Here is a 27,635-nt window from a genome sequence, read left to right as displayed (position 1 = left end):
TGGTCCATGCTGCCGTCTGTCTAAAGCCCTAATCACGCTGAAATTATGAAAATCAGAGACACGCGCCCGCGGTCTTTCACTTCTCGAGTCCTGATTTACTTGCCTTGACACCGCTCCCGACTCAGTCGTATCACTATCACACAGTGTGATCGCGTCGCCAAACCTCAGGTCCCGAACATGCTCAGTACTGCAGCCAAGCTAAGGTAGCCGACCCAACTGGACAACTGCAGGTAACCATGGCTGTCGCTGCAGCTTCCCGTCCTGCGCCCCATGGACAGCGCTCGCCAACCCTCAGCGATGCGGGCATGATCCTACCATCTTTTGCGACCGACTTTGAGCACGAGGAGGCTTTGCCCACTCCCTCTCCAGAGCGTCCCCCGTCGCCGTCCGACCTCTACAAGCAGGCAAATTCAAGTCGAGTCAGATTAAGTTCCGCACCCCAAGGCCGGCGCCGCGCTTCACAACAAACAAAATCCCCGTCCCTATCAGCACAGTCCTCGCGCTCCACGCTGCGCAACATGCCCGACTCAGAGGCCACTCCTAAGAATGTGCTTGCCCGTGACGATGCTTTTGCTTCGTCTCCCACCATCCAGAATGCACTGAACAGCCACTCACCTAGCAACTGGCACGGGCAAGACCACCATAAGACCAGTCCTACTTCAAGTTCCATCTTCAGCGAAGACTTTGAGCAGTGGCCCGGGTTCGATAGCCACGACAGCTTCGAGGACAGCGGAGTAGATCTTGAAGAGCAAGAAAAGCGCAACCACTCCATACAGGACAGCGACGCTGGCGACGGCATGGGCAACGAGCGATGGCACGAGGACCGTACTAGTGGCAGCGACGACGATGACGACCCATACTCATCTGCCGCGCTCAGCAGGAGGGCAGAAATTATCTTGGCCAATGCGAAGAAGCGGCTGAATGTATGCACTTCCTCACGCCACGATAGACTCGATGTTCGCTAACAGAGACAGGTAATGGAGGGTAACCTCCGCGGCGCACGAGAATCACTCGTTGTCTCGCCCACCTTCAATTCGAGAAATCAATCTTCCGACTTGACCTCACACATAGCGGCAAGTCGCGACCGTGACCGACGATTGTATGCGGGCATGGGACCAATACCTCCGCGCATCCATTCATATCGCCAGTCTCTCCTCACTCCTCACGGCAGTAGCCCCGGCCACACACGGGGTATGAGCGAGACGTCGGTGCCACTGCCATTCACGCCTTCATACTCGTACCTGACCCGAACTACATCCAACAAGCGATCTTCTAGTGCATTTGGCCACACCAGCGGCCCGTGGTCGCCCGAAGGCTACGGTCAGGGACGCTTTCCTATCAAGGAGTCCCGAAGCGTTGAGCACCTTCGCAATCCTCGTACAACGTGGAGCAGTAGTGACCGCGAGCATGCTGCAAGGTCCGCCTCAAGAAGTTCAAGATCCCCGACTGCACTGGAGACTTTGCCAGAGGATGAAGACGGCGCGAGGGTACACCGGTCCACTTCTGCAGCTAGCGGTCTCCGTGACCAGATGAATGACCTCAAGGGCAGAATTTCCAGTCTGAAGCTGAAGGCACAAGAAGACCATCTTCGACGCCGAAGCATGCAAAGCCTACGCGCACCGAGCCCCTTCACGTCTTCCGAGACATGGCATCCAGGAAACACAACAAACGCTGGTTTGGGTATCACGACGGATCCCTACGAAGAACAAGAACGTCCGTTGACAGCCACTACCACCACCTCTCAGAAACACGGCGAGAAACTCGTTACTCACTTCAGCAAACAAGGTCAAAGGGCCAACGCGTACTCCGTTCAGCCCTACGACCAGGCTGAGGAGGAGTCGAGTGCATCAACAGCGTTTGAAGACGACGACGATGCTGATGAGACTGAGTCTGACTTCGTCTCGGTCAATGGAGACGACGAAGAACCTGGCCCTGATAGTGTGTACGAGGACGCTGTTTATGAGATGCCTGTAACAGAACGACACGAAGATCGTATAGACGCATTCGATTACGAGACATTCTTCCTGCACAGTGCGATGGGAACCTACAGCCTAGAAGATCGCCGATCGAGTACCAGTTCTGGTACTTCTACCGAAACGACCCGGCCCGTGACAGCTGTCCAGACCACTGACGATCTGAGCACCGCTGAGAAGAGAATCTCTATCCACCAACGGAACCCCAGTGTCGACTCGGTCTCGACTGTCGCCACGTTTGCTACTGCAGCAGAAGAACAAAACGACGATGACGACGACGATAAGAATGAGCATATGGATCAATTCTCCCAGCAGATAATGTCAAGCCAAAATCGGGTGCCCTCTCGCCCTGGCACTCAGAACGGCCTCCTCTCACTACGCTCCGACTCGGCAATCAATATGCGACGCGGCAACGGCGCATCTCCAACACAATCATCACTATCACGTGGCTCATCTTCGCCTGGAGAGCTTGCCAGCGGACTTCAAACCTCAAGGATATTCTCTATCCTCACAGAAGGCAGCAGGGACGAACCACGGGTAGCACTGAGCGAAGAAGAGACACAACTCATCTACGGGCTTGCCTCGAGCATCCAGAATGTCTGCTCCAATCTGCAACACACATATGGTGATGCATACGAACGCAAGGCATGGCGACGAAGACTAGATGAAGCCCGCAAAATACTTAATGGCGAGGACATTGAAGACGACCAGTCCTTCTAATGCGCCGCAATCGTTCTCTTGATTTTCCTTTCTCCCGACTTACGGTAATGTCTAACTCGACTGCAGCGGTTTAGCGTCTCGTCTCCACTTTCACGAGCTTTCTCGATATCATGTGTAATTTCGGGTCATTCCCTACTTTCTTTCGATCCCTCCATTTCTTTTGCTTTGGCAGATGTGCTGTATTTTGGTTAGGTCATGACTATTGGATTATAGATAATTTCTCTTATGTGTATTGATACCCGGGAAGCGGCGGTGGCGGGGTCATAGGACTCCGGTGTATGTGGACACGTTTTTTTCCACATGGCAGTGCAGGTACTTCTTAGCTCTAGAATCTAACAAGCCCATCTTCCACGTACGTAGGGCTGCCAGAACCAATCTACGATCTACAAACCCAATCTAAAGATCTGCGCACCCAACACATTGGGCCTGACCGTTTGTCAAGTCACGTCTCTGGAAAGCTATGAGAAGACGATGGAATTCTAGGGTGGAGTCGGGCGCGAGATTTACCCCTCCCGAGACCGTCACGAACCTAGATCCATGGGAGGATTGCCTCCAACTTTGGGGTGACAGCCCCACCAAACACAGCCGTGTCTGGCCCTCTTTGACATTAAACGCATGCAAAATACAGCCCGCTCTGCGTTGTACATGTACCGTCACGTCGACAGCGAGCGAGAGCGGCAGCTCTAATGCACGCGTGGTACGCGTGCAGGTTTGCCGCGCTCTGCGATGTGTGCCGGCGGCGCGCTACCATTGGGTAGAGTGCGCACATGTGCGGCAACATGAGGACTGGCGGTGTAGAGACGGCCATGGTAACCATATGCAACACAAGATGCCAACAGCACGGATACCCACTAGACACTCCGCAATTGGCCCACTACGGCGTAGCTGGGGGCGTGCTAGACAGAGAAGGATGGGTTCCGAAAGAGCCATGCTGCTTGCTGCACCCGGCGCCTCCAAACTGAAGCACAACATTGAATCATCCACAACACACGCTCATGCAATGCGCCCCGGCCCTAACCGTAAATTTTTACTCCCAGCGGAATAACTCAGACCTGCCGCCCGCATCGCGCGTCGTCGCAGTTTCCCTGCATTTGATCCCATCTCGACATCTCACGATCTCTGGGACAGACCTCCCACAACCACCCTCCCCCCAGCCCGCTCCGGCTGAATACCTGCCCCTCGACGAGCCACCCCTCATTTTTGGAAATCTCGCCTACGGCTGGCCCGGGCGCGTGTGTGTGACGAAGGTGGATGAAACGAACGGCAAGCTCCAACAGGCTTGGTGCGCGCAACGAGCAAAGCCTATTCGACCCCGATAACGATTGGCGTTGCGGAAAGACATCCATACACACCACACAGTCCTTGTGACCACTCGCGAAGCCCGTTCCCCTGCTTTCGCCTCTGACGCTCACTGAATCCGAATCTGCGCGTCTGCAGTCTCCTGCATCCTCCTGTACCTGCTGCGACCGCGACTCTTTAATTCGACGTTTGCCGATCGCCTCGTCTTGAGGTTTTAATATTTGCTTGCTGTAACCTGCGACGGATTGCATCACCATCTTCGCTTGTTGAGGGCCATACTTTTTGCCCTCGTGTACTACTACAGCTGGACGCATCGAAACCCTGCAGCAGCAGACCGCGAGGCAAGTCACGCTGTACCATCCCGCCTCCGGATCGTATACGAAGACACCTACCGCCCGCGCATTTGCATCCTCGCCGCTCCACGCTCGCGGTCTCGCACGAGCGCTCATGTGCCTACCTCCGCCCTGCTCCTTCTATTTGCGCGTCTCTCACTCGCACAATGTCTCTCGCCAGCTCTCGTCACGTCGCCGCCGTCGCGCCATCTGCGAGACCAAGGATCCCGCTGCTTTCGAGGACTGGATCGGATGAAAGAGATTGGGACACAAAAACTGATGAAATGCAAGTTGAGCATATTTGGCCAGCAAGCTACGCCTCTGGAAACACAACAGCTTGGGAGTCTGAGAATGACTGGCCCATTGCTGAGTTGATGGCGGACATGTACCAGGCGCTGGATCGGCTGGAATGCACCAGCACTGGAGACAAGAGTCCGAGTGGAGGTTTTATTCTGGTATGACAACTGCTTTGTTTGGTCCCTTTGCCCATGTTTGGTTCACGATCACTCCACACTCCGCACTCCGCACTGCACTGTTGACCGCTTTTCGCGTTTCTTGATTCCTGGCTCACATTCTAACAACCACTTAGCGGCAAAGTCTTGACACCCATTTGTCGCGCTTCCATCTATCGACCTCTGAGTCCTCCATGGAATCATGGAGTCCAGCACTGCGAAACTATGGATCCCCACCACCCTCATACGATGAGTCGGTTGCAGATATGCCCCCAGACTACACTTTCACCAATGCGCTAGCATTTGCGAAAACGCCTGATTCTTCACCGTTTCTTTCTTTCCGCGCCTCATTATGCTCTAGTCTCAATCATTTGCGCAAACACAACAGTTCATCTCCAAAGTCTTCATTCCTCCTCGATGTGAAATCTCCATATGTGGACATCGACTTTGGCTATAGTGATAGCGGCATCAGATCGCACGCGAAGAAAGCCAAGAAAGCAGCAGCTAAGAAACCCGCGGCAGCACCTCCGCCAGCGGATGACAACAAAGGAGAAGAAGCTGGTGGTGGCGATAACGGTGGGGGTGACCCGCCTGCCGATAGCGGGGCTGGAGGCGATGGTGGCGACGGGGATAAGGGGAAGAAGAAGACCAAAAAGGAAAAGGAGGAAGAAGAGCGCTTGAAGAAGGAGGAGGAGGAGCGTGCGAAGAAAGAGGAGGAAGAGCGTCTTGCGAAGGAAGAAGAGGAACGCTTGCAAAAGGAGGAGGAAGAACGTCTTGCGAAGGAGGCTGAAGAAGAAGCCGAGCGCAAGAAGAAGGAAGAGGAAGAAGCAGCCGCTGCAGCTGCAGCGAAACCGTCGATATTAAGTGCCACCTCAGGTTTAAGCTGGGGAAAGGAGCCAGCTTCAAACACAGATGACTGGGCATCTTTTGGCGCGGCCGCTCCCGGCAAGAAGAAGAAGGGCAAAAAGGGGAAGGTTGGTCATTTCGGCTTTTTAGTTACACATAGCAGCACGCTAACTTACGACAGGCCGAGCCCACACCCCCGCCTCCTCCTGACCCTCCAGCAGAACCGCCGACAACGTTCGACGACATCATTCTTGACGAAGGAAGCGCTCCAAAGATTGACATGAATTTCGGTGATACAGGCGAAAAGAAATCTGGATTTGGACTTCCTGGACTTAGCAGTTGGACTTCTGGTTGGGGCTCATCGAACAAAGACGCTAGTGCTGAAAGCGACAATCCTTGGGGTTCTTCAGATAAGAAGAAGAAGAAGGATGATGGTTTCGACTTCGACTTCGATGCGTTCAAGAGTCCCCCAGCTGAGGAGAAGCCTGCTGAAGACGACGGATGGGGTGGCTTAGGCGCCACGACCAAGGTCAAGAAGAAGAGCAAGAAAGGGGCCTTGATTGATGACAGTGTACCGGAAGTTCCTCCTCCACCGCCAGAGCCTGAGAAGAAAGAGGAGGACGACTCATGGGGGGCATTCAGCTTTGGTGGCACCGCAAAGGACAAGAAGAAAAAGAAGAAGGGAGTGGTTGAGGAAGAGGCCCCACCACCTGAGCCAGAACTGGAACCTGTCGTCGATGAGCCGTCACCTGTCAAAGAAGAGGATCCATGGGGTGGTGGATGGGGAGCGGCTGCTGCTGGTACCAAGAAGAAGAAAGGTAAGAAAGGAGCCAAGGAAGAACCGCCTCCCGAACCAGAACCGGAACCGGAGCCGGAGCCGGTACCTGAACCGGAGCCGGAACCTGAGCCCCCAAAGGTAGAGGTAGATCCTTATGCAGGGCTTAGTAAGTCACAAGCGAAGAAACTTAAGGCCAAGTTGGACAAAGAGGCCAAGTTGAAGGAAGAGGAAGATGCGAAGCGCCAGAAAGAGGAGGAAGAGGCTGCTGAGATCAGACGACAGGAAGAAGAAGAGGCAGAACGGATACGCCTAGAAGAGGAGGAAGCCGAGTTAAAGAGGATGGAGGAAGAGGAAGCTGCCGCTGCCGCCGCCGAAGCCGAGAAGAGCAAGAAAGACGACCTCTGGGGCGATTGGGGTGGTGCTGCTCCGACGACGTCCAAGAAGAAGAAAAAGGGCAAGAAAGGTGCAGAGGAAGAAGTTCCACCTCCTCCTCCACCACCTCCGCCTGAGCCCGAAGTCGAGCCTGAGCCTGCTCCTGAGGAGAAGCCCGCCGACCCTTGGGACGATTGGGGCTCAGCAGCCCCTATCACGAAGAAGGGAAAGAAGAGCAAGAAGGGAGTCATTGAACCGGTCGTCGAGGAGCCACCGCCACCGCCAGAACCGGAGCCTTCCCCGCCACCAGAAGAAGAGAAGGGGTCCGACTGGGGTCTGAGTTCGATCTGGGGCGGATCGAAGAAAAAGAAAAGGAACCAGTCGGTCGAGTTAGACGCGTTTCCTGCAGCTTCACCAGAGCCTGTCATCGAAGAACTCGCTTCCGTTCATCAACCCGAAGATGTTGAAGAGCCCAAGGAAGACGAATCTGACGACTGGGGCGCACCGTCATGGAGCAAGAAAAAGAAGAAGGACCCAAAGAAGGACGCGCCAGTAGAAGTCATTGAAGACACCATGACACCTGTTCAAAAACCAGATGAGGACGACCCTTGGGGTAGCGCAGCTTTCAATATCGGCAAGAAAGCAAAGAAGGGTAAGAAGGGGCTCGTTCCGCCTAACGTGCCCACGCCCCCGGGAGAGTTTGATGGAGACTTTCCGGTACCCAAAGAAATCGAAGCTCCCCCGCTAGCTGAGGACGGAGATATCTGGGGTGCTGCTGCTAAGGTATCCTCAAAGAAGAAGGGCAAGACCGTGGGCAGTCTTCTTAGCAAATTTGAGCCTCAACCCCCTGCTCCAACCGACACCTTCGAGGATCTCATATCGCTTGACGAACCACCACCAGTCGAAGAACCAGTTGTGGAAGAACCGCCCGTTGAAGAGAAGAAGAAGAGTAAGAAAGATAAAGAGAGTTCAAAGTCAAGCAGCATGTGGGGCTCTCTGGGCGGCTCTAAAGTGCCGAAAAAGGAAACTTCCTTGGAAAAGAGAGCGCGAGAGAAACGTGAGAAGAAGGAGCGGGAAGAGCAGGAGCGTCTAGAACGGGAGGCTGCTGAGAAAGAGGAAGAAGAGCGTCTCGCCCGTGAAGCTGAGGAGGCGGCTGCAGCTGAACAGGCACGTATCGAGGCTGAAGCCGAGGCAGCACGCATAGCAGAAGAGGAGCGACTAGAGGAGGAGCAGAGGAAGCGCGAGGAGGAGTCAGCAGCCTCGAAGCTCGCAGGCTGGGGCGCCAGTATCTGGGGCGGAGGAAAGAAGAAAGAATCCTCCAGAGAAAAGAGACTCCGTGAGAAGAAAGAGGAAGAAGAGCGTTTGGCGAAGGAAGCTGCTGAACAAGCAGAGAGGGAGCGTCTTCAGCGTGAGGAAGAGGAGCGTCTTCAGCGCGAAGAAGAGGAACGCTTAGAACAGGAACGCCTTCAGCGTGAAGAAGAGGAACGTATCGCGGCAGAAGAAGCTGAGCGTGCTGCTGAAGAAGAACGGCAGCGTATTGAGGCTGAAGAACTTGAGGCAGCACGTAAGGCCGCGGAAGAGGAAGAAGCCCGTCGTATCGCTGAGGAGGAAGCTAAGGCAAGTTCTGGGTGGGGCATGTTTGGTCTGGGTAAGAAGAAGGAGTCGACGAAGCAGAAGCGTGAGCGAGAGGCCAAGGAAAAGAAGGAGCGTGAAGAGAAGGAGCGGCTAGAACGTGAAGCTAGAGAAGCCGCTGAAGCCGCTGAAGCTGAAGCAGCTGCAGCTGCAGCCGCGGAGGAGGAAGCGCGTCTTGCGAAGGAAGCTGAGGAAGCCGAGTTTGCTCGCATTGCTGCCGAACAGGACATGGTCCTCGAGCCCGAGCCGCCAGTTCCCTCGAAAGAGAAGAAGAAGAAAAAGAAGAGGGGGGTTGTTGAAGAACTCCCTCCACCTCCTCCGCCTCCACCCGCTGAGCCTACAAACGATGACGACTTGTTTGATCTTATCAAAGATGAAGATGCGGGCGAGCTTTTGGCTGAACTCGAGAAGCCCACTAGGAAAGAACAGAAGGCCGCAGAAACAGGCTGGGGTAGCGCATGGGGTATCTCTCTCCGCAAGACGAAGCCTGAACCGGCACCTGTTATTCCCGACCCTGAACCGGAGCTAGAACCAGAGCCTGAGATGCAAGGGATGGAAGAGCCTGAAGAGTCTCCAGAGCCTCCAGAAGAGCCGGAGCCGGAGCCAGAGGTCATCGAGGAACCTCCGCCACCAAAACTCACGCCCAAGGAGGAGCGAAGACTCAAAAAGTCCAAGAAACATCGACAAGCCGAGCCCGAACCGGAACCTGAGCCTGAGCCAATCGTCGAAGAACCCGAACCTGAACCCGAACCTGAACCCGAGCCTGAACCGGAGGTGGTCGTGGTGGTCGAAAAACCCAAGAAGAAGCTTTCATCCAAGGAGAAGAAGAAACTGGAAGAAGAGAAGCTGAAAGAGGAGAAACGACTGAAGAAGCTCAGGAAGAAGGGGATAGTAGAAGCTCCGCCTCCGCCTCCACCTCCCCCTGAACCCGAAGCTGAACCTGAACCAGAGCCAGAGCCAGAGGTGCCTGCCGAGAGGTCGCCTGGAGTTGGTGCATTCCCTGATGACGATGACGATATGATGGACTTTGCTGATGCGCAGGAGCCGCCACCAGAGGAGCCTGCAGTACCAGAACCAGAACCCGAGCCTGACGTTGAGCCGGAGCCTGAACCAGAACCTGAGCCAGTTTCCATTCTCCAGCAGTTGCAGAAGCTGAAGAAGACCAAGAAGAGCAGTAGATCAAGGGGCATGACAATTGACGACCCTCCACCTCCACCGCCACCTCCAGAACCTGAGGCTGAACCGGAGCCGGAGCCAATCGTGGAAGAGGAAGAGCCTGAACCTGATCCGGAAGACGAACCTGAGCCTGAACCAGAACCAGAACCAGAGCCAGTTGTAGTGGTGCCTGAGAAGAAGATCAAGAAATCTAAGAAAAGCAGCAAGTCATACAGGCGCCATACAGAGCCAGAACCTGAACCTGCACCTGAGCCGGAACCGATTGTTGAAGAGCCCACTGAAGATGCAGATCCGGGGGACATGGACGACGAAGATGCAGACGTCAAACTTCCTACTCCACCTCCAGAATCTCCAAGAAAGGAGCGCGCTAAGCTGGGTCGCAGTGCTACCACAGCCGGAGGCTGGGGCCTCTTTGGTGCAGCCAAAAGCTCCAAGACTAGGAGAGTATCCGGTGGTGAAGAAGGCGCAGGCAAGCCTGATATGCCCCGCACAAAGTCTGCGCGAACCTCGTCTACTCGGGACAACGACATGAAGTCACGATCATCAGGCTCAAATGAAGTGCACATGTCTAAGCCAACAGTATCACGTTCCAAGTCAACACGCGCTGCTACCGGACTAGGTGCCATGTTTGGTGTTGCGGCGCCGCCCCCGCCTTCGCGCTCAAAGTCGCATCGCACCAAGACGTTATCGCGCCGACCTTCAATTGATCAGGACGCTGCCATGATGTCGCCGCCACAAACAGATACCGACGCGAGGGTGTCTTCAAAGGCCGCCAAGATGATGGGTATGAAAAGCTCGTCGCGCAGGACCAGTACAAGGGACGCCAGAGACAAGGGCAGGTCTTCTCGAGGTAAGCCGTTCCCCGCTAAGCATGATACGCCTGTAATTGGCCGGCGTAGCCGTAAGCAAACACATGGAGCTAACCGCATGGCTGCTGTTCCAGACCCATATCCTGTAGACGATGACCAAGATCTCGACGATGAGTCTCCTCCCCCAGCAACCCGTCCAGAAACATCGCGTCGCAAATCTAAGCGCGACTCAGCGCAACCCCTCGAGCCCGTGACTGCACCACCTAGCGCTGACGACCCTATCATTGTTGACCCTATGGACCTGGACCCTGTCCCAGCTGAAGCTGAACGGCCCCGCCGCGAACGAGAGCGGGAGCGACCTCGCCGTGCGCGCGGCAACTCTGATGCCATCAACACGCTTGCTGGTGTCGCAGGCACTGCTGCAGCTGTAAAGGGCTTCAAGGGAATGTTTGGCCTCGGTCGCAAGAAGACTGCGCCGGCTGAAGAGGCACCCCGCGAGCGCCGTCGCACCGCCTACGAGACCGAAGACGAGCGCAGACATCGCAAACGATCAACAACCCGCGGGGGAGCAACAGAAGATGAGGCAAAGCGATTGCGACACGAGCGCCGCAGCTTGCGCAATCCTCCCCCCGAAGATATCATGATGTCTGGCGCGAATGGCACTCCTGACGATTATGATGCGGAACGAGAGGCAAGACGAGCTGAGCGTAGGGCCAAGCGCGATGCAGAGAAAGGATCTCGACGTGCTGAGCTCGAAGAAGCAGAGGCTAAGGCAGAACGCCGCCGCGAGCGTCAGCGTGAGAATGAACAAGCGACTCTTGCAGAGAAGAAAGCTCGCCAAATGGCCGAATTGGAGCGGCGCAACCAGGAAGCCGAGGAGCAACTGCGCCGCATGGCAGAGAAGGAGGAACGAAAGAAAGCACGAGGCGGAGACGAACGAGAGCGCGAGAAGCGTTCTTCGCGCCGCAAAGAAAAAGATCGCGAAGAGCCCCGTCCAAAGACCGAACGCCGTCGAACAACACATGTGGACGAGGATGCAGAACGCCGTCGTCGTCACGAAGAACGCCGCGCTGCTAGACGCAACTCCGACTACCCAGTGCAAGCTAGCGGCGAGCCTATCACTGATTATTTCGACGAGCGCAACGGCGCAAGGCGTTCGAAACATCGCAGTTCGCGCCAGGCTCCCGAGGAAGAGAACATGCCGTACATCAACAACAAGAGCGGCGATAAGACCTCCTCTTGGGTCGAGTCTCTCGCCGAGGAGCCACCCCTCCCTCCACCCATCTCCGAAACAGTTCTCGATCCCGCCCCGGGCACCCGTGAGGAGCTCGACGACGAAGAAACTTTCTCCCAAGACGAAGACGTCCGCCTGCGTATCGCCGGCCGCAGGGGACCAAAGCGCGACAAAGAGCGCGCTGAGCGCCGCAAAGCTGAAGACAAGGAACGTGACCGCGACAGGTCACACAAACATAGTCGAAGGGCGACGCACTATGAAGGCATGAAGGTGCCAGAAGAGGAGGTGGAGAGAAAGAGGACCTCGCGCAGGACGAGCTATGCACCTGCGTATGAAGAGCTGCCCGTTCGTACTTGGGATGGCAGACCAGCCGTCAATGGCGGTGCGCCTACTGCCAAGAGGGGAAGTTGGATGAAGAAGTTCTTCTAAGCTACGGCTCTTTTTCTAATCTTCTATCTCCGATTTTGGATTTCACGATGTAATATGGATTCTACGAGATGACATTCTTGGATGTGTATATGTTTTGATTGGAAATGCTTGGGTTATGGATGGAACGAAGCGAAATGGGTCTGATACTTTTGGATTCGTCCTTTTTAACGCATTGCGCGGCGTTTTCGTTCGCGGATTTTTTGTTCTTGGTTCCAACTTGGGAACTTATTCTTGTCTACTTTATCACTTTTATTCATGACAACTAGTTTACTTCTTCCTTCATTCTATCTTGCTCGGTATCTTCTTCAGTCATTACATTCTTGTTATACCCCTGGGTTTGTCACATTGTTGCTTGAATTTCCTGGGTACTTACGGAATGGGCTGACGGGATGTGAGATAGATACCCCCTTCTCTTACATTATACAAGCCAACAGTGCAATCATGAATCGTACTACTTGTGCCTACTCGTGAAGTCGATGCACATGTGAGACTTTGCTAATTCAAGCATGTGCAAGTGAAACTCTGCGTTGCTTAATCGTCGTTTGGTATATCAGATACTGCTTTAACCCAGCCACCCATGACGCCTATCGCCGAACCCATGCTAGTTCCTTGTGGATGCTATCAAACTACTCATAACCCTCCATGCTTACTATTCCTGCTTCCTGTTATTGTCGTTTTTCCCGCTCTGTACAATAGTGAAAAGGCCGTCAGAGGCCCATTTGTCATAGCTGGGCAGCTGCAGCGTCGACTTCTGCAGTTTCCATATCATCGTCATCCTCATCGTCGTCTTCCTCCTCATCCTCCTCTTCGAATCCAGTCTCCATCTTCAGTGTCTTGAGTCTGTCTTTCATCTCGTCCTTCTTGTCTGCTTGCCATCGCGCCAGCGCTGCTGCAGAGTGTACCTTGAAGCCGAAAACGCGCGGCTCGTACCGCCGTTGCGACTTTGGCGGCAGCATCGCGGGGTAGACTTGGAAGAGGATGTTGTGGAACGAGGTGCCAAAGTAGGCGCCGTCAATTACGGCATGACGAGAAGACTTGGGGTTGTACAGGTCCTCGCAGCGAGCGCAGTAGAGTTTTACGGGTGAGGCGTTGGGGACGTCGGATTGACCCATGGGAAGGAGGGGTTGCGATTCGCACATGACGCGGGGGCATTTGCCGAAGTCAGATTTCTTGAACTTCTCGAGCTGGTGGTGGTTATGTTAGCATATGAAGTGGTCATGCGACAGGGCTGCGTACCATCTTTGCTAGACCCCTGGTTGTGACAATGTATCGTGCATGTACCAGTCCGTACAGATGCCGCGCCGACTTCTCAATCTGTTCCCGCATATCATCGTCACAGTCGAAGTCGAAGACGTCGGTTACAAGATCGAGTGCATATTGATAGTACTGAACTTCGGTGTTCAGGCCCGTGAGGTTGAAGCGATCGGTGAGGTATTCTTCGTCAATCTCGCAGAAGTATTCGTTGCCTCGCGAGGATATGAACTAGTCGTTGGTCAGCATGTGTCTGAAAGCGCGCTCGCTGCTTCTACATGTGCATCGTTCTCGTGCCAGTCTGACCACCACAGAGACTGCATGGCCATGAGCGGACCCCACTCGGCACCGAAGATGGGTGCATATTCGGAATCGATTGCATGAGGGCACATGCGTGTGGAAATGTAGCCCTTCTGGGCGCAGCCACCGCTGGCGCAAGGTCAGACGTGACCCGCAGTGAAAGGCCGGTGAGCTATACCATGCAACCAAGAACCTCCTGTCCCAGTCCCCTCCACTTGATCCTCGCAGGGCCATGTCGGGCGCTCAGAGGATGCCAATGGTGACAGTATAGGAAGCCAGGGTACTCACCCAATCTCGCCAGTAGCTTGTGTAGTCGCTATCCGTGTCGCTGTTGAAGTCGTCCATGATGCGCTTGCTTTCGGCGATGGGCTCCGAAGGATACGGGCGTTTGTATGTCTTCTCTGTAGGCTACGACCACCGGCGTGGTGGGGCGTTGCGATCAGGCGCAAGCACGGGTCGGGACGCGGTTGCGGAGTGAATTGCGCGCCCACCTAGTGGGATGGGAGTTGGTCGCAGCCCACCTTGTTTCTCCGCTCCGGTGGCGCTAGTCGTTTGAGGCGCGTGCCATCAACACGACAGCCCCATACTTCCCCACCATGTCTCATACGACACGTCTATCTTCCTTGGATGTTTGGGAGGTCTGAATAAATAGTCACCTCCTTCCAGTCGGATTTTGTCTATACTAACTCATTCTATGCATGGCATAAAATGTAAGAAGCTAATTCACTTTTGAGCTTTTACTATGAAGACAGTACCCGTCAAACTCGGAGTTCGACTCCTTTACTATCACTCCATGTAGCACAACCCCCTTTGTCACCTTTAAAAGAACGCGGGGGTTTTTTTGGAGTAGGCTATCTTAGGCTAGGCATGTCGTCGCGGGCTAGAACTTTGGGACATGCTATATGAATACCAATGATAGTATCTGGATGGGAGATAGCAATTACAGTTGTTGCGAAAAAGCTGGATTTCCATGAGATTTACCCCAGTCACATCGCATCCTGAAGGTATTTACCATGCTATAGTCTCTAGTATGATGATGTATGATGCAGCGTATGCCTCTAGGGTATATTAAGGCTGGGATACAAGTTATGAGAAGGAACTTCTTCGCAGCTCGGAATCACTTACCGCTGCCATTTTGTTTGTCTCTAGCCTTCTCGAACTAGACAGAAGTGTTTCTTATCAACTAATGCGCACTCATAGATCGTATTGCGCATCTCACTAGGCAGGTCGAGGAACGGGAAAGTAATGTCATCTTGACGAGGCTGTGAAATTAGAGTTTGCTCATCGCGTAGCCTGTTGTGTTACTTGATCGTGTTTACGCTAATCATATTTGTAAGTCTCTTTGCTAGAGCGATCGATAATTAGACGAAGTATCGCTGGATGTTTGAGAAATTCTGAGGAAGAGGCAAGTGTAAGAAACAGTGGATCGAAGTAGACAAATGATTTCTAGGAGCGGTTGGCGTTTTATATGTCCTGAACAAGCGTTAATCACTTACTAGAAAAGGTGGGTGTGTTATAGGTAAAAGATGCGAATGAACTGGCAGTAAAGTGAGGTCTGGACCTACCAGTGAGATGTAACAGTGCTCAGTTAGAGTTTACCCCCATATGGGAGCTAAAAATGAGAAGAGATGTGGGACAAGCCAGTCTACGCAGTATGAAGTGCCCAAATTATCTTTGATTTATCAATCCCATCTGAGGTTGTTGATTGCTCTCCGTATGTGCTGCGCTCCCAATGCTTCACAGGCCCCGGAATTATCACATTCAGACCTTCCAGCATGCAACTGCTTCATCTCATCGCTCCAAGAGTGACTCTTAGTATGCCAGCTTTCTTGTCTTGCCTCGCTCTCCTTTACTAGATCCAGCAATGGTCGCGGATTGCTTCCTCCGCCATAGACCTCAGTCTTCAACGCAGTTTTGACTAACTTCTTCCAGTCCTTCCCCTCGATCTCAATATTGAATCCCATTGGGCAGTCAAGAGTGCCAGTATGTAGATGTTGCAAAGCTGGGTTGTTGTCGCCAATTCGATATGGTTTCTTTTGACCCGTCTCTTCTAGGCGTAGCGCCTCGCGGTCGACTTCGATCAGAACTTTGTTGAAGCGCTCCACTACCGCTTTCATTACGGACACTATTGATTGCACATTCTGGATCGCTGAGTATGACTCTCTTGGACATTGTTTACAGTGTATCAACTCCGAGAGCGATGTCATCGCTTTTCGTAGGGGCAGAACAACTTGAGGGAAGTGAAAGGTGACGACAGCTTGTAATTCGGTCAGGGTTAGCCACGTTGTTGTCAGACACGAACACTGCCCTGTGGTTGGTTGATCGGAGAAAGTATGGTGAGAGCCAATAGGCTGGATATCAGGTTGGATGTCAGGCGCCAGATTCCATAACAGTGGATCGACGGTTGTATCCAAAGTATATCTGCAACAGTTTCAGCATTCATCGATATCGATCCGCTGAATCTCACATACACATCGTTGTACCCGGATGGCACTTGGAACTGATCTTGAAGGCTGAGGTCGTGATGATGCGGTGTAATAATCTCATTGCCTGCCGAACCGTCCGATGATTGCACATCTTGCAGAAGCGGCGGTGATAGTAGGCTGTCGAGATCTGTAAAGTCTGGCATTCCCGAGAAGTCATTCCAAACCTCGACATGTTCGTCTCGCACTACTGCAAGTATTTCCGTAGGCTCGTCCGCTTCGTCCCCCCTCATCCTCTTTCTAGGGCGACCCATCTGCTTCTGTGGCGAGTAAACACACTCGATCTTCTCTTTCTGACAACGGACGCATCTTGGTGTATGGCCCGAACATTTCAACTTTCGTGTGCCTGGGTATAGTTGAGCGTCGCGCGGGGCAGCTGGGAGCCTAGCTTGAGGTACTCACGGCACTCATCGCAAGCCGCATGGAGTTTTCCAGGTGGTTTCACATTCTGTTGTACCATTGTGCAGTGTCACAGAAATGCTTAGGCTGGAGAGGTGATAGCGCAGAAAGTGGAGATCTCGAGCAGATCAGATGTTGTTGTCGTTCCGCGTAGGGCCAGGGATGATGACTGGGTACGCCTAATCCGCCAGCTTTGCCATGCACATCCCCATAGAGAATGGTTGCGCAAGTTAGCCCCACTTGATGACGGGATACCAACGTGTTGGATTATCGACCGTCAACACATGAAATCGCAGACGCTCATTTCCTGTGAATGTTAGGTAAGCTGTTCGTTGGCGTACTACTCCAACCTGAAACACAGCTATCCGCGGCCGTGTAGGGCCGAATGAGGTGTCTGCAACCTTGGAAATACACGCAATGACGGGCATGTCCCGTCAAGGTGTGCTGTCAGTAGACGAACCAAACACAACAAGAACTCGCAAGTTTAACCAAGCAGGTGCGACCGCTAGTCACTGGAGTGAGGCTGAATATGCCAGGATTCACGCGGAGCCGCCCTCATTGACCAATGCCATACTGGGGACTTTGCAGCATGTTGGAGGCTGAGTACGGATCCGAATATCGATAAGACCGTCAGAGTTACCCTGGGACCCAATGCGTTGGGTGTGGCAGGACAACCGCAATGTTTCACACAGTTGTTCACCGCTCCTGATGCCAAACCTTTGATCTCACCTGCCTTCTCAGAGACTTTGCGCAATGGCGCCGGAGAATGCGGTATTGGCAATCAATCTCGAGAACGAAGGCGCATACCGCGCGCATCTGGCAATCTACGATTGATGGAAAGGGCGCAGCTGCTCCGCCTTCTTCTTGCATCTCTCCCGTCTTGGGATGGCTTCCTCGTAATCACCTCCACCGGTTGGAACAATGTGCAGCTGACTAGGGTGCCCCATGTTTGATGGCGCGCGCCCTACTGGTACATGCGCACAAAAGCTGATGCCTGATGTCTAGTGGCTGCGATTTGGATGGAGGCCACAGTTGATCATGGTCGCGAGGTTTGACGATTTTGCTTTGTATGGGCAAATGCTGAATGCGACGCCTCCTAGAGGCCGGGAGCAGGCATAATCAGACTTGAGACCACATCAAAGGACGAAAATGGAGCGTGCAGTTTGGCGAGCGTGATGCCTCTTTAACCGGATCGGGGCCTAGGGCTGATGGAGGATGGCGCCGGTGGGCGAAGCTATTGGTTGGGAGCCACCGACACTGCTGCACGTTTTGTGAGTCACAGAACTCGGGCCTTTCTGGTGCCGTGCTCGCTTCCGGTTACTATTAATCCCCCACTTCCCTCGCTGCCTGAATTTCTCTTTCCCACTCATCTCAACATACCACACCACAAAGCAATACACAAGACAGTCACGAACAATGGCTGCCTTTTAACTTCCCCCGCGCCTCTCAGTCAGCTAACAGCCGACACCTTGGATTACCCAACCATAACCACTTTCCCCACTTCAACTACAACCTCAGAGTCTTCCTTTCAGGAACCTCTGAACTCAAGTCTAGCCTCGCGCAGCTTTAGTTCGCCGTCTCCCCTCCCGTTCGACTTCACGTCGACCATCACGGCTTCCCAACAGTCATCATGGCTCTCTTCACCAGCTCCCCAAGCCTCTCGGCAACCAAATACGAGTCAACACGCATTCGCCCGTCCGCAGTCGGACTTTGTGCTCTACGAAACACCACAGGTCTCCCAACGGCCTCTGCGAGCACCGAGCGCGCCTCAGCCTGGGCATACGTTTAACAACGGCCAGCACTTTTACGCAAATTCTGCCCCGTCATCTACTACAGAATTCCAACAGCCACGGTTACGCCAACGTCCTCCGGTTCCACTGTTCCCCAGCTCTAGCAACAACACTCCCCAACTGCACAACGTCACAAACATGGCAGGTACGACGCACGCTTTTTCCGCTCTCGATCGCGAGCTCACCTTCCCCGCAGACTTGAACAGCAACAACTCCTTCGACTCGGGCGCAAGCCTGATGTCCAACTTCAACAACGGAGGCTTTTCTATGGACTCGGTGTCCGCATTCACGGCCATCAACGACCCTTCCGTTGCCGCCGGGTCTACGCGCACCGTGTCCCCCAAGGACATTTTTAACGATGCCTTTGGGTCTGCACCCCCTTCCACGGCGTTTACCAACCTTACTTCCCCTGATATTGGTGACTCCCCTTTCATCAACGACAGCTTCGAGTGCTCGCCAATGTTCAACGGCGAGCCGGTTATTTCTGACACGAGCGACTGGTTCTCCCTGTTCCCGGAGCAGGAGACCAAGATTCCTGACACTGTCTATGCACCTGCCATCTCCATGCCTATGGACCGCACTATGAGCAGCCAGTCTATGGAGCGATCCGGTTCTTCCAGCACCGGTTCTCCTCTCGTTTTGGACAACTATACTCGACGAAAGTCGTCTGTCACCAACTCACCTGCAACAAACGGCATCAGCAAGTCTCGTCGGCGCAAGGGTCCTCTGCCCAGCATCACCGTCGACCCCAGTGACAAGATTGCCTTGAAGCGGGCACGCAACACCCTTGCTGCCCGTGAGTCGCGTCAGCGGAAGTTTGACCATGTCAGCACCCTCGAGCAGCGCAACTCTGAGCTCGAAGCTGAAGTCGAAAAGTGGAAGAGCATTGCTATGGCTCATGGATACAGCGGACAGTGAATGTCCTCGTCTCTCTCATATGGTTCCCGGTGGTCGTAAGGAGCTGGTGAAGAAACCAGCCTTGCCTTTCGGCAAAAGTTTTCCATTCCGTGTTGTTTCCCGCGGTATTTCCTTTCGCTTCTGTCGCCTTCCGGCTCCGGCTGGATGGTGTCTCATGCTTTGATCTTATATTGTTGTCGCCGGTGTGCAGTCTCCCCTTGTGGTTTTCGATTGACTCCGCCTGGTGTAGGTGGTAATGTTGTGTTGTTCGTTTCTGATTGATGCATTCATAGTTGTGAGCGCTTTCGTGCTGAAGCCTCTGGGATAGTCTCCTTGGATATACATGATGTTCGTAAATGACTCTTTGGCAGTGACTCCTGTGACGTTCTTGACTCTGTGACAGTGACTCTTGTGACGCTCTATGACTCAGCCCTGCCCGACTATAGCCGCGAAGATGTGGCTGTTTGTTACAGTCCACTGACAGGGGGAGGTCTTGTGCATGTCGATATGAAGCGTATTGTTGCTTAACACCATGACTTGCGATACGCTTTGGTCGATTGCTATCTTGGTGTAGTGCGCACCGGTCTGGCTAAGTGTTCGTGATGTCCAGTATAGGAATTTCGATGGCAAAACGAGTCACTCCCAACCGCATCAGTAGATACTACGATGACATGGCCATGTATTCGAGGCCATTGATCTATCGTCAAGGCGTGTTCGCGTGTGGGCTCGCTCGCTTCCTGTGTAGTTCGTGGTGGGGCGTCTCCACATGAGATGCGGTTCATCCCAGCCTTTTCACTTCCAGCCATCTGTCTAGCCAATGAGTTTATGAATCTACAAAACGCTCTGCTATACATGAAGCAATCAACGACACAAGGCTTGCCCCATCTGCATCAACTGCATGCGTCCTCAACCTCCTACCCTCTCTGCACCCTTGGGTTGTCCTGCTGAGGTTCTTTTGATGAAATTGATAGACCCTCCATGGCAAGCTTGGCCATATACTCGTCAACCATGAGCTTGGTGTTGCGATATTGTGTGCTCTCCGCGCCGAACGTTGCAAGCGTGTTGCGAAGGGAAGATTGGAGCTAGAGCGAGTTAGCCATATGCTAGCCCACTGCTATGTTGCTTCAAAGTGGTGAGCACTTGACACAACTTACGGACATGAGCAAGTCGTCCGGCTGAGTCGGCATAGTACCTGCTAGATGCTACTGAAACTACTTTTGGGCAGTCTGACTTATGGATATAAGTAGGATGCAAGGAAGAGTAGATGCGTGATGCCTTGACGCCAGTGTCTGTGGGCAGTACCGGATTGGAGTTTTAGCGGATGTTGATGGGCAAGGCTGTCGTGAGGCACAAGCAAGAGTGTGCAGCAAAATTAAGATTTCCGATATGAGCAAACTACAAGATACGCTAGGCGACGTAGCATCCCGCACTTGCCAACGCAACAATCACGACCACTGCAACATCATCCGCAAAAAAAAAGGGACAAAAAGAATGTTGACAAGAGTGGGATTCGAACCCACGCCCGTGAAGACTGCGGAGGATGTTTAGAACGACCTAAACGCAGCGCCTTAGACCACTCGGCCATCTTGCCAGATGATGTTATTGATGAAAATAGGCCGATTACTGTAATATATGACATTATTATAGACAGCGGCGACCGTGTGAAATTCACGGTCATCCAGACCCGCTCAAAATGCTCGACACGGCAGCTTCCCGCACCGGACCTCCTACGTCACGGGACGAACATCAGAAATAAAGCTAGCAGGGCGTCTTCATTGCGGAGAGTGTATAGTAAGATTTTTATCTCTAAACTCACTTTTAGAGGCTCTTATCTTAGTACAAATAGCTATATTGCGACTCTAGCGTACGCTAGGATTGCAATGCTTCCAGGTTATCTTACAAGGAAATACACAGTAGAAGTACCGAGGTATATTGTATAAGTGAAATCATCTAAAATCTAACGTAAAACACATAGAGTCTATATAGTAGTGTATGTCGCGAAGAAAGAAAAGAAAAGAAACCGTGTAGCCGCAAAATACACAGCGTCCATATAATGGGGTATATCGCGAAGAAAGCAAATAAATGGCAAGATATAAAGCTGTCGACGTAAGCTTATTCGACCTCGGGAAAGTGAGGGGTTGTGTCCACTACATTGCGGCCGCTTGACATGCCGAAGGCAACGTCTTTGCTGGACTGGAGGAGCTTCCAGGCGGCAATAAGCTCGTCTGCCTTTTCATCGTGACCAGCACCTTGTTCTAGCGCCTGCCAGATCGCCTTGGACTGATATGTCCACCAGTAAATATTGCCGTGTCTCACTGCAAACCGATCTGTCATGCCATACACTGGCTTCGCGGTTCGAATGACCAATTCAAACAGGAGGTTTGAGGCTTGCATCCACGGGTGAATCATCCTTATGTCACAGGCCCAGCCGTCGAGACCCACTGAGATGAGGATAGGGGTGATACCAGAGTCATTGGCGGCCTGGATATCTTCGACGATCGCTGCAGTGAACTTGAAAGCCCTGTGAAGGGAGAGGCGCTGGTGAAGGCTCTCTTCGAAGATACTCTGGTTGACCGCCGGGGCGGGAAGCTGCCGTGTCGAGCAATCTGAGCAGCTCTGGATGACTGCAGAGATTCCAGATGCATTGCCGCTGCTGCTACTCATCGCAATGTAATGTGCAAGCATTGACTTTCCGATGATAGGGAGGCACTGTCGGAAAGATGCGCTCGATGGAAGTACCGTGCAGATGTCATGAGGATGTTTGAATCGCCGTCTCATCAAGGACAGGGTTACTAACCCCGTGCACGACACGTCGAGGATGATGGCGTAATGGCATACGCGACACGCGCCGAGCCGACCGTTCGAAGAGGACTAGCTGTCATCTTACCCAGCCACCGAATTATCAGCTCGGGCGACAGCACGATCAGCAGCGTACTGTGCGATCGCGGAGCATATGACACAGAGAGACACTTGCTCCATTCGAGATACGCATATTGCTTCAGATGGGAAACTATCCCAGTACGGTTCCATGCGGCGTACATGCTGCAATTGCGACATTACTAAGGGTTATAGCAGTAATTACTCGCAGCAGCAGACGTAGTAAGAGCGCATACTTGGCATATGATGTCAACATGTGCATAGCTAAAAGGGCGCTGTTTGGCTTTTGGCTCAACTGAGGGGTCGCATCACACAAAGAGCGCACAACTACAAGGTTGACACCTCCAACATTCACAGCGTCACTCACGATGGCTTCGCAACCTAAGCCTTACACCATCTCGATTGCAGACACCGCAATCGAGAAGCTGAAAAGAAAGTTGTCAGACGCCGACTTCCCTGATGAACTGGATACACCTGACCAGTGGCCATATGGTTCACCACTATCGGACGTCAAGCGTCTAGCGAAACATTGGGAAACCGGTTTCGATTGGCGAAAAGTCGAATCCAAGATCAACGAATTGCCAAACTTTCGAAAGAAAGTACAGGTTGATGGCTTTGGACAAATCGACATACACTTCGTACACAAGAGAAGCTCTAACCCAAATGCAGTGCCACTGTTATTCAGTCACGGGTGGCCAGGCTCATTTCTCGAGGTCACAAAGTTGCTTCCACTCCTGGAAGATGGCGAGAAAGAAGGCAAGCCCGCATTTCACATCGTGGCACCATCCCTGCCGAACTTCGGTTTCAGTCAGAAGATCCTCAAGTCTGGTTTTGCACTATCGCAATACGCTGAGACTTGCCACCGCTTAATGCAAGACCTCGGATACGAGAAGTATGTCACCCAAGGCGGCGACTGGGGCTTCTACATAACCAGGTCGATGGGCATTCTCTATCCGGATAATGTTCTCGCCAGTCACATCAATATGGTGCGCGCGCACGCGCCGACATTTTCATCACAGCCTGTACTCGCTCTCCAGCACGCGATGACTCCCTACACAGATGCTGAATCCAAAGGCATGAAGCGCTCTGAGTGGTTTCTTACCGACGGTCAAGCGTATCGCCAGCTACAAGCTACCAAGCCGCAGACACTCTCATATGCCTTCGCAGATAGCCCTGTTGCTCTACTGGCATGGATCTACGAGAAGTTGGTTGACTGGACTGATAGCTATCAGTGGACCGACGATGAGGTTTTAACATGGGTTAGTGTCTACTGGTTCAGTACTGCAGGCCCCAATGCGCATATTAGGATCTACTATGAAGCTCAACATAACCCCACGGATCTGATCCCCAATCGAGAGCGCACGAGTCAGTGGATTGATCGTGTGAAGCTTGGTGTCGCGCACTTTCCTAATGAGATCACTGTTGTCCCAAGATTGTGGGCGAAAACCTTAGGTATGACTCTCATGATGATGCGCATGGAACTTATACTCACATGTGAACAGGCCCTCTTGTCCATGAAAGTATCAACGACAAAGGTGGCCATTTCGCTGCGCACGAGAGGCCGGATGTGATCGTTGCGGATTTGCAGAAGATGTTCGGGAAGGGCGGACCATGTTATGAGATAGTCCCTGGAAAGACAGGTTATTGATGTAGGTTTGTGCTCCACTGTTCGTTGCACTAATCCGCCTTCGCAGTCATTTGATTGTCAGTGAATTGTCCTTTGAAAGGATAAACATGAGAGGCCATTAATGTACCTCTGTTGCAGGGTTGTTTATTATTCATATTTGCTATTCCACACAACTTCTACGGGAAGGTATGGGCAATCAGAGAATTCGTCGCGCCAAACTTTTTATTTCTGGCAACAGCCCAGCAATCTTGCTCACTGAAGCGCTCATGCTTGGCTACTGTGCATATACATCCACCTTCCCTAGTGGGTCTTGCTAGTATCGAAACTGCTTTTGGAATGAGCACTGACCCTTTGAGTTTGCGCAGGCGATGATTGACAATATTAAAGCTGTGAACGAAGCTGCGTGCCCACTCTTGCATTAATCAGCGCTACTAGCTGGTCCTTCGACATTGCAGCTAGCTTCCAGGCTTAGATTCGATTTAATTGTGCGCCTGTTCAAGTCATCACAGACATAAGCGGACTGATCGCTTATGTCCGTGATGAGACATGATACGCTCCGTACGATGCCAATATCATACTCAAGGCGCTCGTATCCGGTCTTGTTTAGGGTGACATAACTGAAGAGCCGATTTCCGCCCGGGAAACGATTTGGGGTACCATAAACGTTTCTTTTCGTGTGAATGCAGACTGAAACTACGCCTACATCAAAGTTGATCTTTTGTTGGTCGCTTAGAGAAACAAAAACCACAACAATGTCTACTTTCCTCACTTCACAGCCGCGGGCCGTATCAGATCAGTTGTTGAATCTCGAGGGCTCTCGCACCGGAAGTCTATTGCATCAAGTTGTAAATCATTGGACTTCTCGGTCGTTTCTTGCTTGACGGATTTGGCCCCGCCATCAAGGCTCAATCGAGAACGGCATCTAGGTGGTATTTGGTCATGCGATGACTCCTCACTGGAAACCACCGTCGATCGCGACAAGTCCTTTTCGGCGGCCGAGCCAGACGCACTGAAGGTCAGCCAATGGATTACCAGCGCATCCCAACATACTGCAGAATGTTAGTTTCGATGTAACAGACGTGCGGGAAAGAAAGCCTACCATCGACTAGGCAGATGGTAAGACAGATCATACCCAGTTCCTCGCCATCTGTCAAGACGAACTGGATCATGTTCGCCGCCATTGGAATCTCGATCAACAGTGAGCCAATGATGCTCTTCCATAACAGCGTCCTAATGTTCTTTCGAGCTGGGGTATCATTCCCACTATCGACTGTATTTCTTTCTTTGTTTGGTTTTACCTTGAAGACTTTGGAGAGAGTAGATACACCGGGTATCTGTACGATAGGACAAAGCAGGTAAAAGAAGACGGCCGTCAAAACCGCATCCGTGAAGAAATTTACGACCGTGAACGGTATTGATACGGCACCGCGAATGCCAAAGTGGCACCGACCGTCTGACGCACGTAACTCGACGACGTGGTTGCAGTATGCATTAATGGCGACTGAGCTGTACGTAATGATTATCATGGCCATGCAACCAAGGTATAGCTTGTCTTTTCGCCTATTGAAGAAGGGTGCGCGGACGACGTGGATGCGTTCGACCAGAAAGACATAGCTACCATCGTTAGCAGTGATCCGTATCATCGACAGTACATACTCACATGGTAGCTTTGATGAACGTATAGAAGATCAAACAAACCCATGTGCCTGCAAGACACATCCCATATGTGTACAGTCCTTGCCCTGCTACGAGAACAGCTGAACAGGTGATGAACATCAACACCAGAACGTATAACATGAGAACAAGCGTTGACATGAGGCTGCGCTTAACCACGATGCTCCGTCTGAGTTTTGCCCATCGCAACCCTGTAGTCTGTGTTAAATCATGGTTGCAAGCTTGATGTGGATTCCTCGATGTGAAGCACATGCAAAAGGTATGTCGTCTGGTTCTGATGTTGATACAGTAAGGAAGGTGCACTTACCTAGTAACAACGACAACACCATCATGCATATCAGCGAAATAATCGTGAAAATGGACCTATCCCGCGGAAGCTCGCCATTGTTGATGAAGAGATTCGAATTCCTAAAGTCCTCTCCCCGCATATGCAAAGGGAAGCCTTGAGCAGTAAGAGACTGCATCAAGAGGAGACCAACGAACCACATCCCAGTAAAAACCTGGGGCTGTAGCAAAAACGAATCGCGCACGTACGTAAAAAGAGAAATGAGATGAATACATCATACGATTGGGGACCCTTGGGTCCTTAACTGGACCCTTTCCCCCCACATGACATCCATTGCGGTCCAGCAACAGGATTTTTTCCTTGCGTAAACTCCGGAAAGTATGTTACCAAGCCTCGATCGACCGGGAGTCGCTAGGTATCGTGGCGTGGAGGCGATCGTTTTGTGAGGCTGATTGGGTTCGCGCTAGTCACCGCGGAGATGAAGCCGGCTGGCTGGCAGTGTTGCGAACGCGAGATTCCTAGTAGCAGATCCACGTGCGCTCCGTTGCTCCCGTCTTCTGCAGCTGTTGAGCGCGTTTTACTCCAATATCTCCGTCAGGGACAGGCACTGCATTAGAGACCGATTCAGTTTTTGTTTTTTGTTCGTGACGGGATTCATGGCTCGCTGACACTCCCAAAGTGATGCGACATTTAACCGCTTAAACTTCACGCTCCTTTACTGGAAATCCTGCTGGCCATCTTTGATGATGAGCATCAAAATCTAGAATGTCTAATTTGATCCCGTTGTCTCGGAGCCAAGCTCGCCCGTAAGGAGACTACGACAGTCCGCCAAACGCCACCACACTTCCCTTGGCTTTGAAGTACATCCGATTCTAGAAGCTCTGCCGATGTCGGGATTGCCTCTTCTATTTTCTTCTCTGTCATCCCGCTCCATATTGAAGATTAGCAACTCCAACCTACGGCAGAACATCTGTCTCTCAAGGAATACGAAGAGACGATCAGCAAGATCATCCAGGCTCTTGCTTTGCAATGCAAGAGGGAGTTGGTGAAGATAGATAGTGCGAAGATTTGGCGGAAACAATTCAATCTGACCATTGCAATGTAGTCATCCCTACTGTTTTCACTAAGTAACCCAAAACAATCGGTTTCGGAAATTTATAAATAGCTCTGAAGAGCTCTGGAACGCAATATCTGTGTCCAATTCTATTCACACACTTGTATTCCAAGTTGTGTTAGTGAGGGATACATCGCGGGCCGCGACTGTGGCGATTGTAGTGACGTGTGGTTAATCCGGACTGACTTACCAAATCGTCTCTGAGATAGCCGTGCAGAGATAATATCTTTGGGCTTTTGCTAATGCTCAAGAGGAAATTTTCGCCGCGGATGCCCATCCCATTCCAGCAGCCTATAGGCAAGCTGAGAAGCTCCGCACACCTGCCCAGCGTCTTACTTCATGGCTCAGACACCCCATCTGCACCGAACAATTGAGCGGAACCTGGAGAATTTGCAGCGATACGTTCCAGACATTAATACCTACCTCTCAAATTTTCCTCGACTGTGACTAGGAAGTCGAACGGACCAATCTCAATCCAAAACTTTCCCAAAGATCAAGCAGACACAGGGTCAAGAATTCAACATCTTTCCAAACAGTTGATCCTGTTGTCGAGTCCAGGTTCGTAACAATTCTCAGGTGCACCGAGCCAGTCGTCTTGTGACCCTGCAGCAGCAGAAGGTTCGTGCTAAGCTCTATGCTAAGTAACCAGCCTTTTGAGTCTTCAAATGCAGAGTGGTCATTCAGAGGCATACGGACAGACCGCCGATGCAGGATGATGTCGACGTCGGCCTCTGTGAGCGTGACAATATCTTCAAGCTTGCGTTGCCGAGCGGTGGGTTGTTTCGCAGTCTCAGGTGTCTCTATGTATGACTTACTAATCTACATTCGGTCGGGCTCTCGCTTATCATCGGGTATCGTATCCAGGACATGGCAGATGTCTTCCTC

At 52.4% G+C, this 27,635-nt stretch overlaps 9 protein-coding genes across 9 annotated transcripts; 4 read left to right on the top strand and 5 right to left on the bottom strand.

Annotated features, from left to right (window-relative positions):
- Window positions 1-236: 236 nt before the first annotated feature.
- Window positions 237-2,693, top strand: GT037_005076 (uncharacterized protein; the record flags this gene model as incomplete). Its single annotated transcript, XM_038930123.1, has 2 exons — window positions 237-923; window positions 975-2,693. 2 exons carry the CDS (start codon window positions 237-239, stop codon window positions 2,691-2,693), a joined length of 2,406 nt encoding a protein of 801 aa, XP_038787073.1.
- Window positions 2,694-4,491: 1,798 nt separating this feature from the next.
- Window positions 4,492-12,052, top strand: GT037_005075 (uncharacterized protein; the record flags this gene model as incomplete). The annotated part of the gene is made up of 3 exons (XM_038930122.1): window positions 4,492-4,779; window positions 4,914-5,750; window positions 5,804-12,052. 3 exons carry the CDS (start codon window positions 4,492-4,494, stop codon window positions 12,050-12,052), a joined length of 7,374 nt encoding a protein of 2,457 aa, XP_038787072.1.
- A 722-nt stretch (window positions 12,053-12,774) lies between these two features.
- GT037_005074 (casein kinase ii subunit beta) lies at window positions 12,775-13,837 on the bottom strand (the record flags this gene model as incomplete). The annotated part of the gene is made up of 4 exons (XM_038930121.1): window positions 12,775-13,236; window positions 13,289-13,534; window positions 13,582-13,732; window positions 13,782-13,837. 4 exons carry the CDS (start codon window positions 13,835-13,837, stop codon window positions 12,775-12,777), a joined length of 915 nt encoding a protein of 304 aa, XP_038787071.1.
- A 1,448-nt stretch (window positions 13,838-15,285) lies between these two features.
- GT037_005073 (uncharacterized protein) lies at window positions 15,286-16,546 on the bottom strand (the record flags this gene model as incomplete). The annotated part of the gene is made up of 3 exons (XM_038930120.1): window positions 15,286-16,024; window positions 16,075-16,432; window positions 16,489-16,546. The coding sequence occupies 3 exons, from the start codon at window positions 16,544-16,546 to the stop codon at window positions 15,286-15,288; spliced, it is 1,155 nt and encodes a 384-aa protein (XP_038787070.1).
- A 1,867-nt stretch (window positions 16,547-18,413) lies between these two features.
- GT037_005072 (uncharacterized protein) lies at window positions 18,414-19,193 on the top strand (the record flags this gene model as incomplete). The annotated part of the gene is made up of 1 exon (XM_038930119.1): window positions 18,414-19,193. The coding sequence occupies one exon, from the start codon at window positions 18,414-18,416 to the stop codon at window positions 19,191-19,193; it is 780 nt and encodes a 259-aa protein (XP_038787069.1).
- An 893-nt stretch (window positions 19,194-20,086) lies between these two features.
- Window positions 20,087-20,359, bottom strand: GT037_005071 (uncharacterized protein; the record flags this gene model as incomplete). Its single annotated transcript, XM_038930118.1, has 2 exons — window positions 20,087-20,254; window positions 20,327-20,359. The coding sequence occupies 2 exons, from the start codon at window positions 20,357-20,359 to the stop codon at window positions 20,087-20,089; spliced, it is 201 nt and encodes a 66-aa protein (XP_038787068.1).
- A 925-nt stretch (window positions 20,360-21,284) lies between these two features.
- Window positions 21,285-21,836, bottom strand: GT037_005070 (uncharacterized protein; the record flags this gene model as incomplete). Its single annotated transcript, XM_038930117.1, has 1 exon — window positions 21,285-21,836. One exon carries the CDS (start codon window positions 21,834-21,836, stop codon window positions 21,285-21,287), a length of 552 nt encoding a protein of 183 aa, XP_038787067.1.
- A 581-nt stretch (window positions 21,837-22,417) lies between these two features.
- On the top strand, window positions 22,418-23,954 carry GT037_005069 (alpha beta-hydrolase; the record flags this gene model as incomplete). Its single annotated transcript, XM_038930116.1, has 4 exons — window positions 22,418-23,501; window positions 23,552-23,673; window positions 23,744-23,753; window positions 23,815-23,954. Coding segments are annotated over 4 exons (1,356 nt in total), but the record flags the coding sequence as incomplete, so codon positions are not given.
- A 487-nt stretch (window positions 23,955-24,441) lies between these two features.
- GT037_005068 (uncharacterized protein) lies at window positions 24,442-25,491 on the bottom strand (the record flags this gene model as incomplete). The annotated part of the gene is made up of 3 exons (XM_038930115.1): window positions 24,442-24,725; window positions 24,776-25,290; window positions 25,337-25,491. 3 exons carry the CDS (start codon window positions 25,489-25,491, stop codon window positions 24,442-24,444), a joined length of 954 nt encoding a protein of 317 aa, XP_038787065.1.
- Between the last annotated feature and the right edge of the window lie 2,144 nt (window positions 25,492-27,635).

Source organism: Alternaria burnsii (assembly GCF_013036055.1).
Source record: "Alternaria burnsii strain CBS107.38 chromosome Unknown 740, whole genome shotgun sequence".
NCBI classification, from domain to species: Eukaryota; Fungi; Ascomycota; class Dothideomycetes; order Pleosporales; family Pleosporaceae; genus Alternaria; species Alternaria burnsii.
The sequence above is the reverse complement of the archived record's forward strand: the minus strand, read 5'-3'. Positions and strand labels throughout refer to the sequence as shown.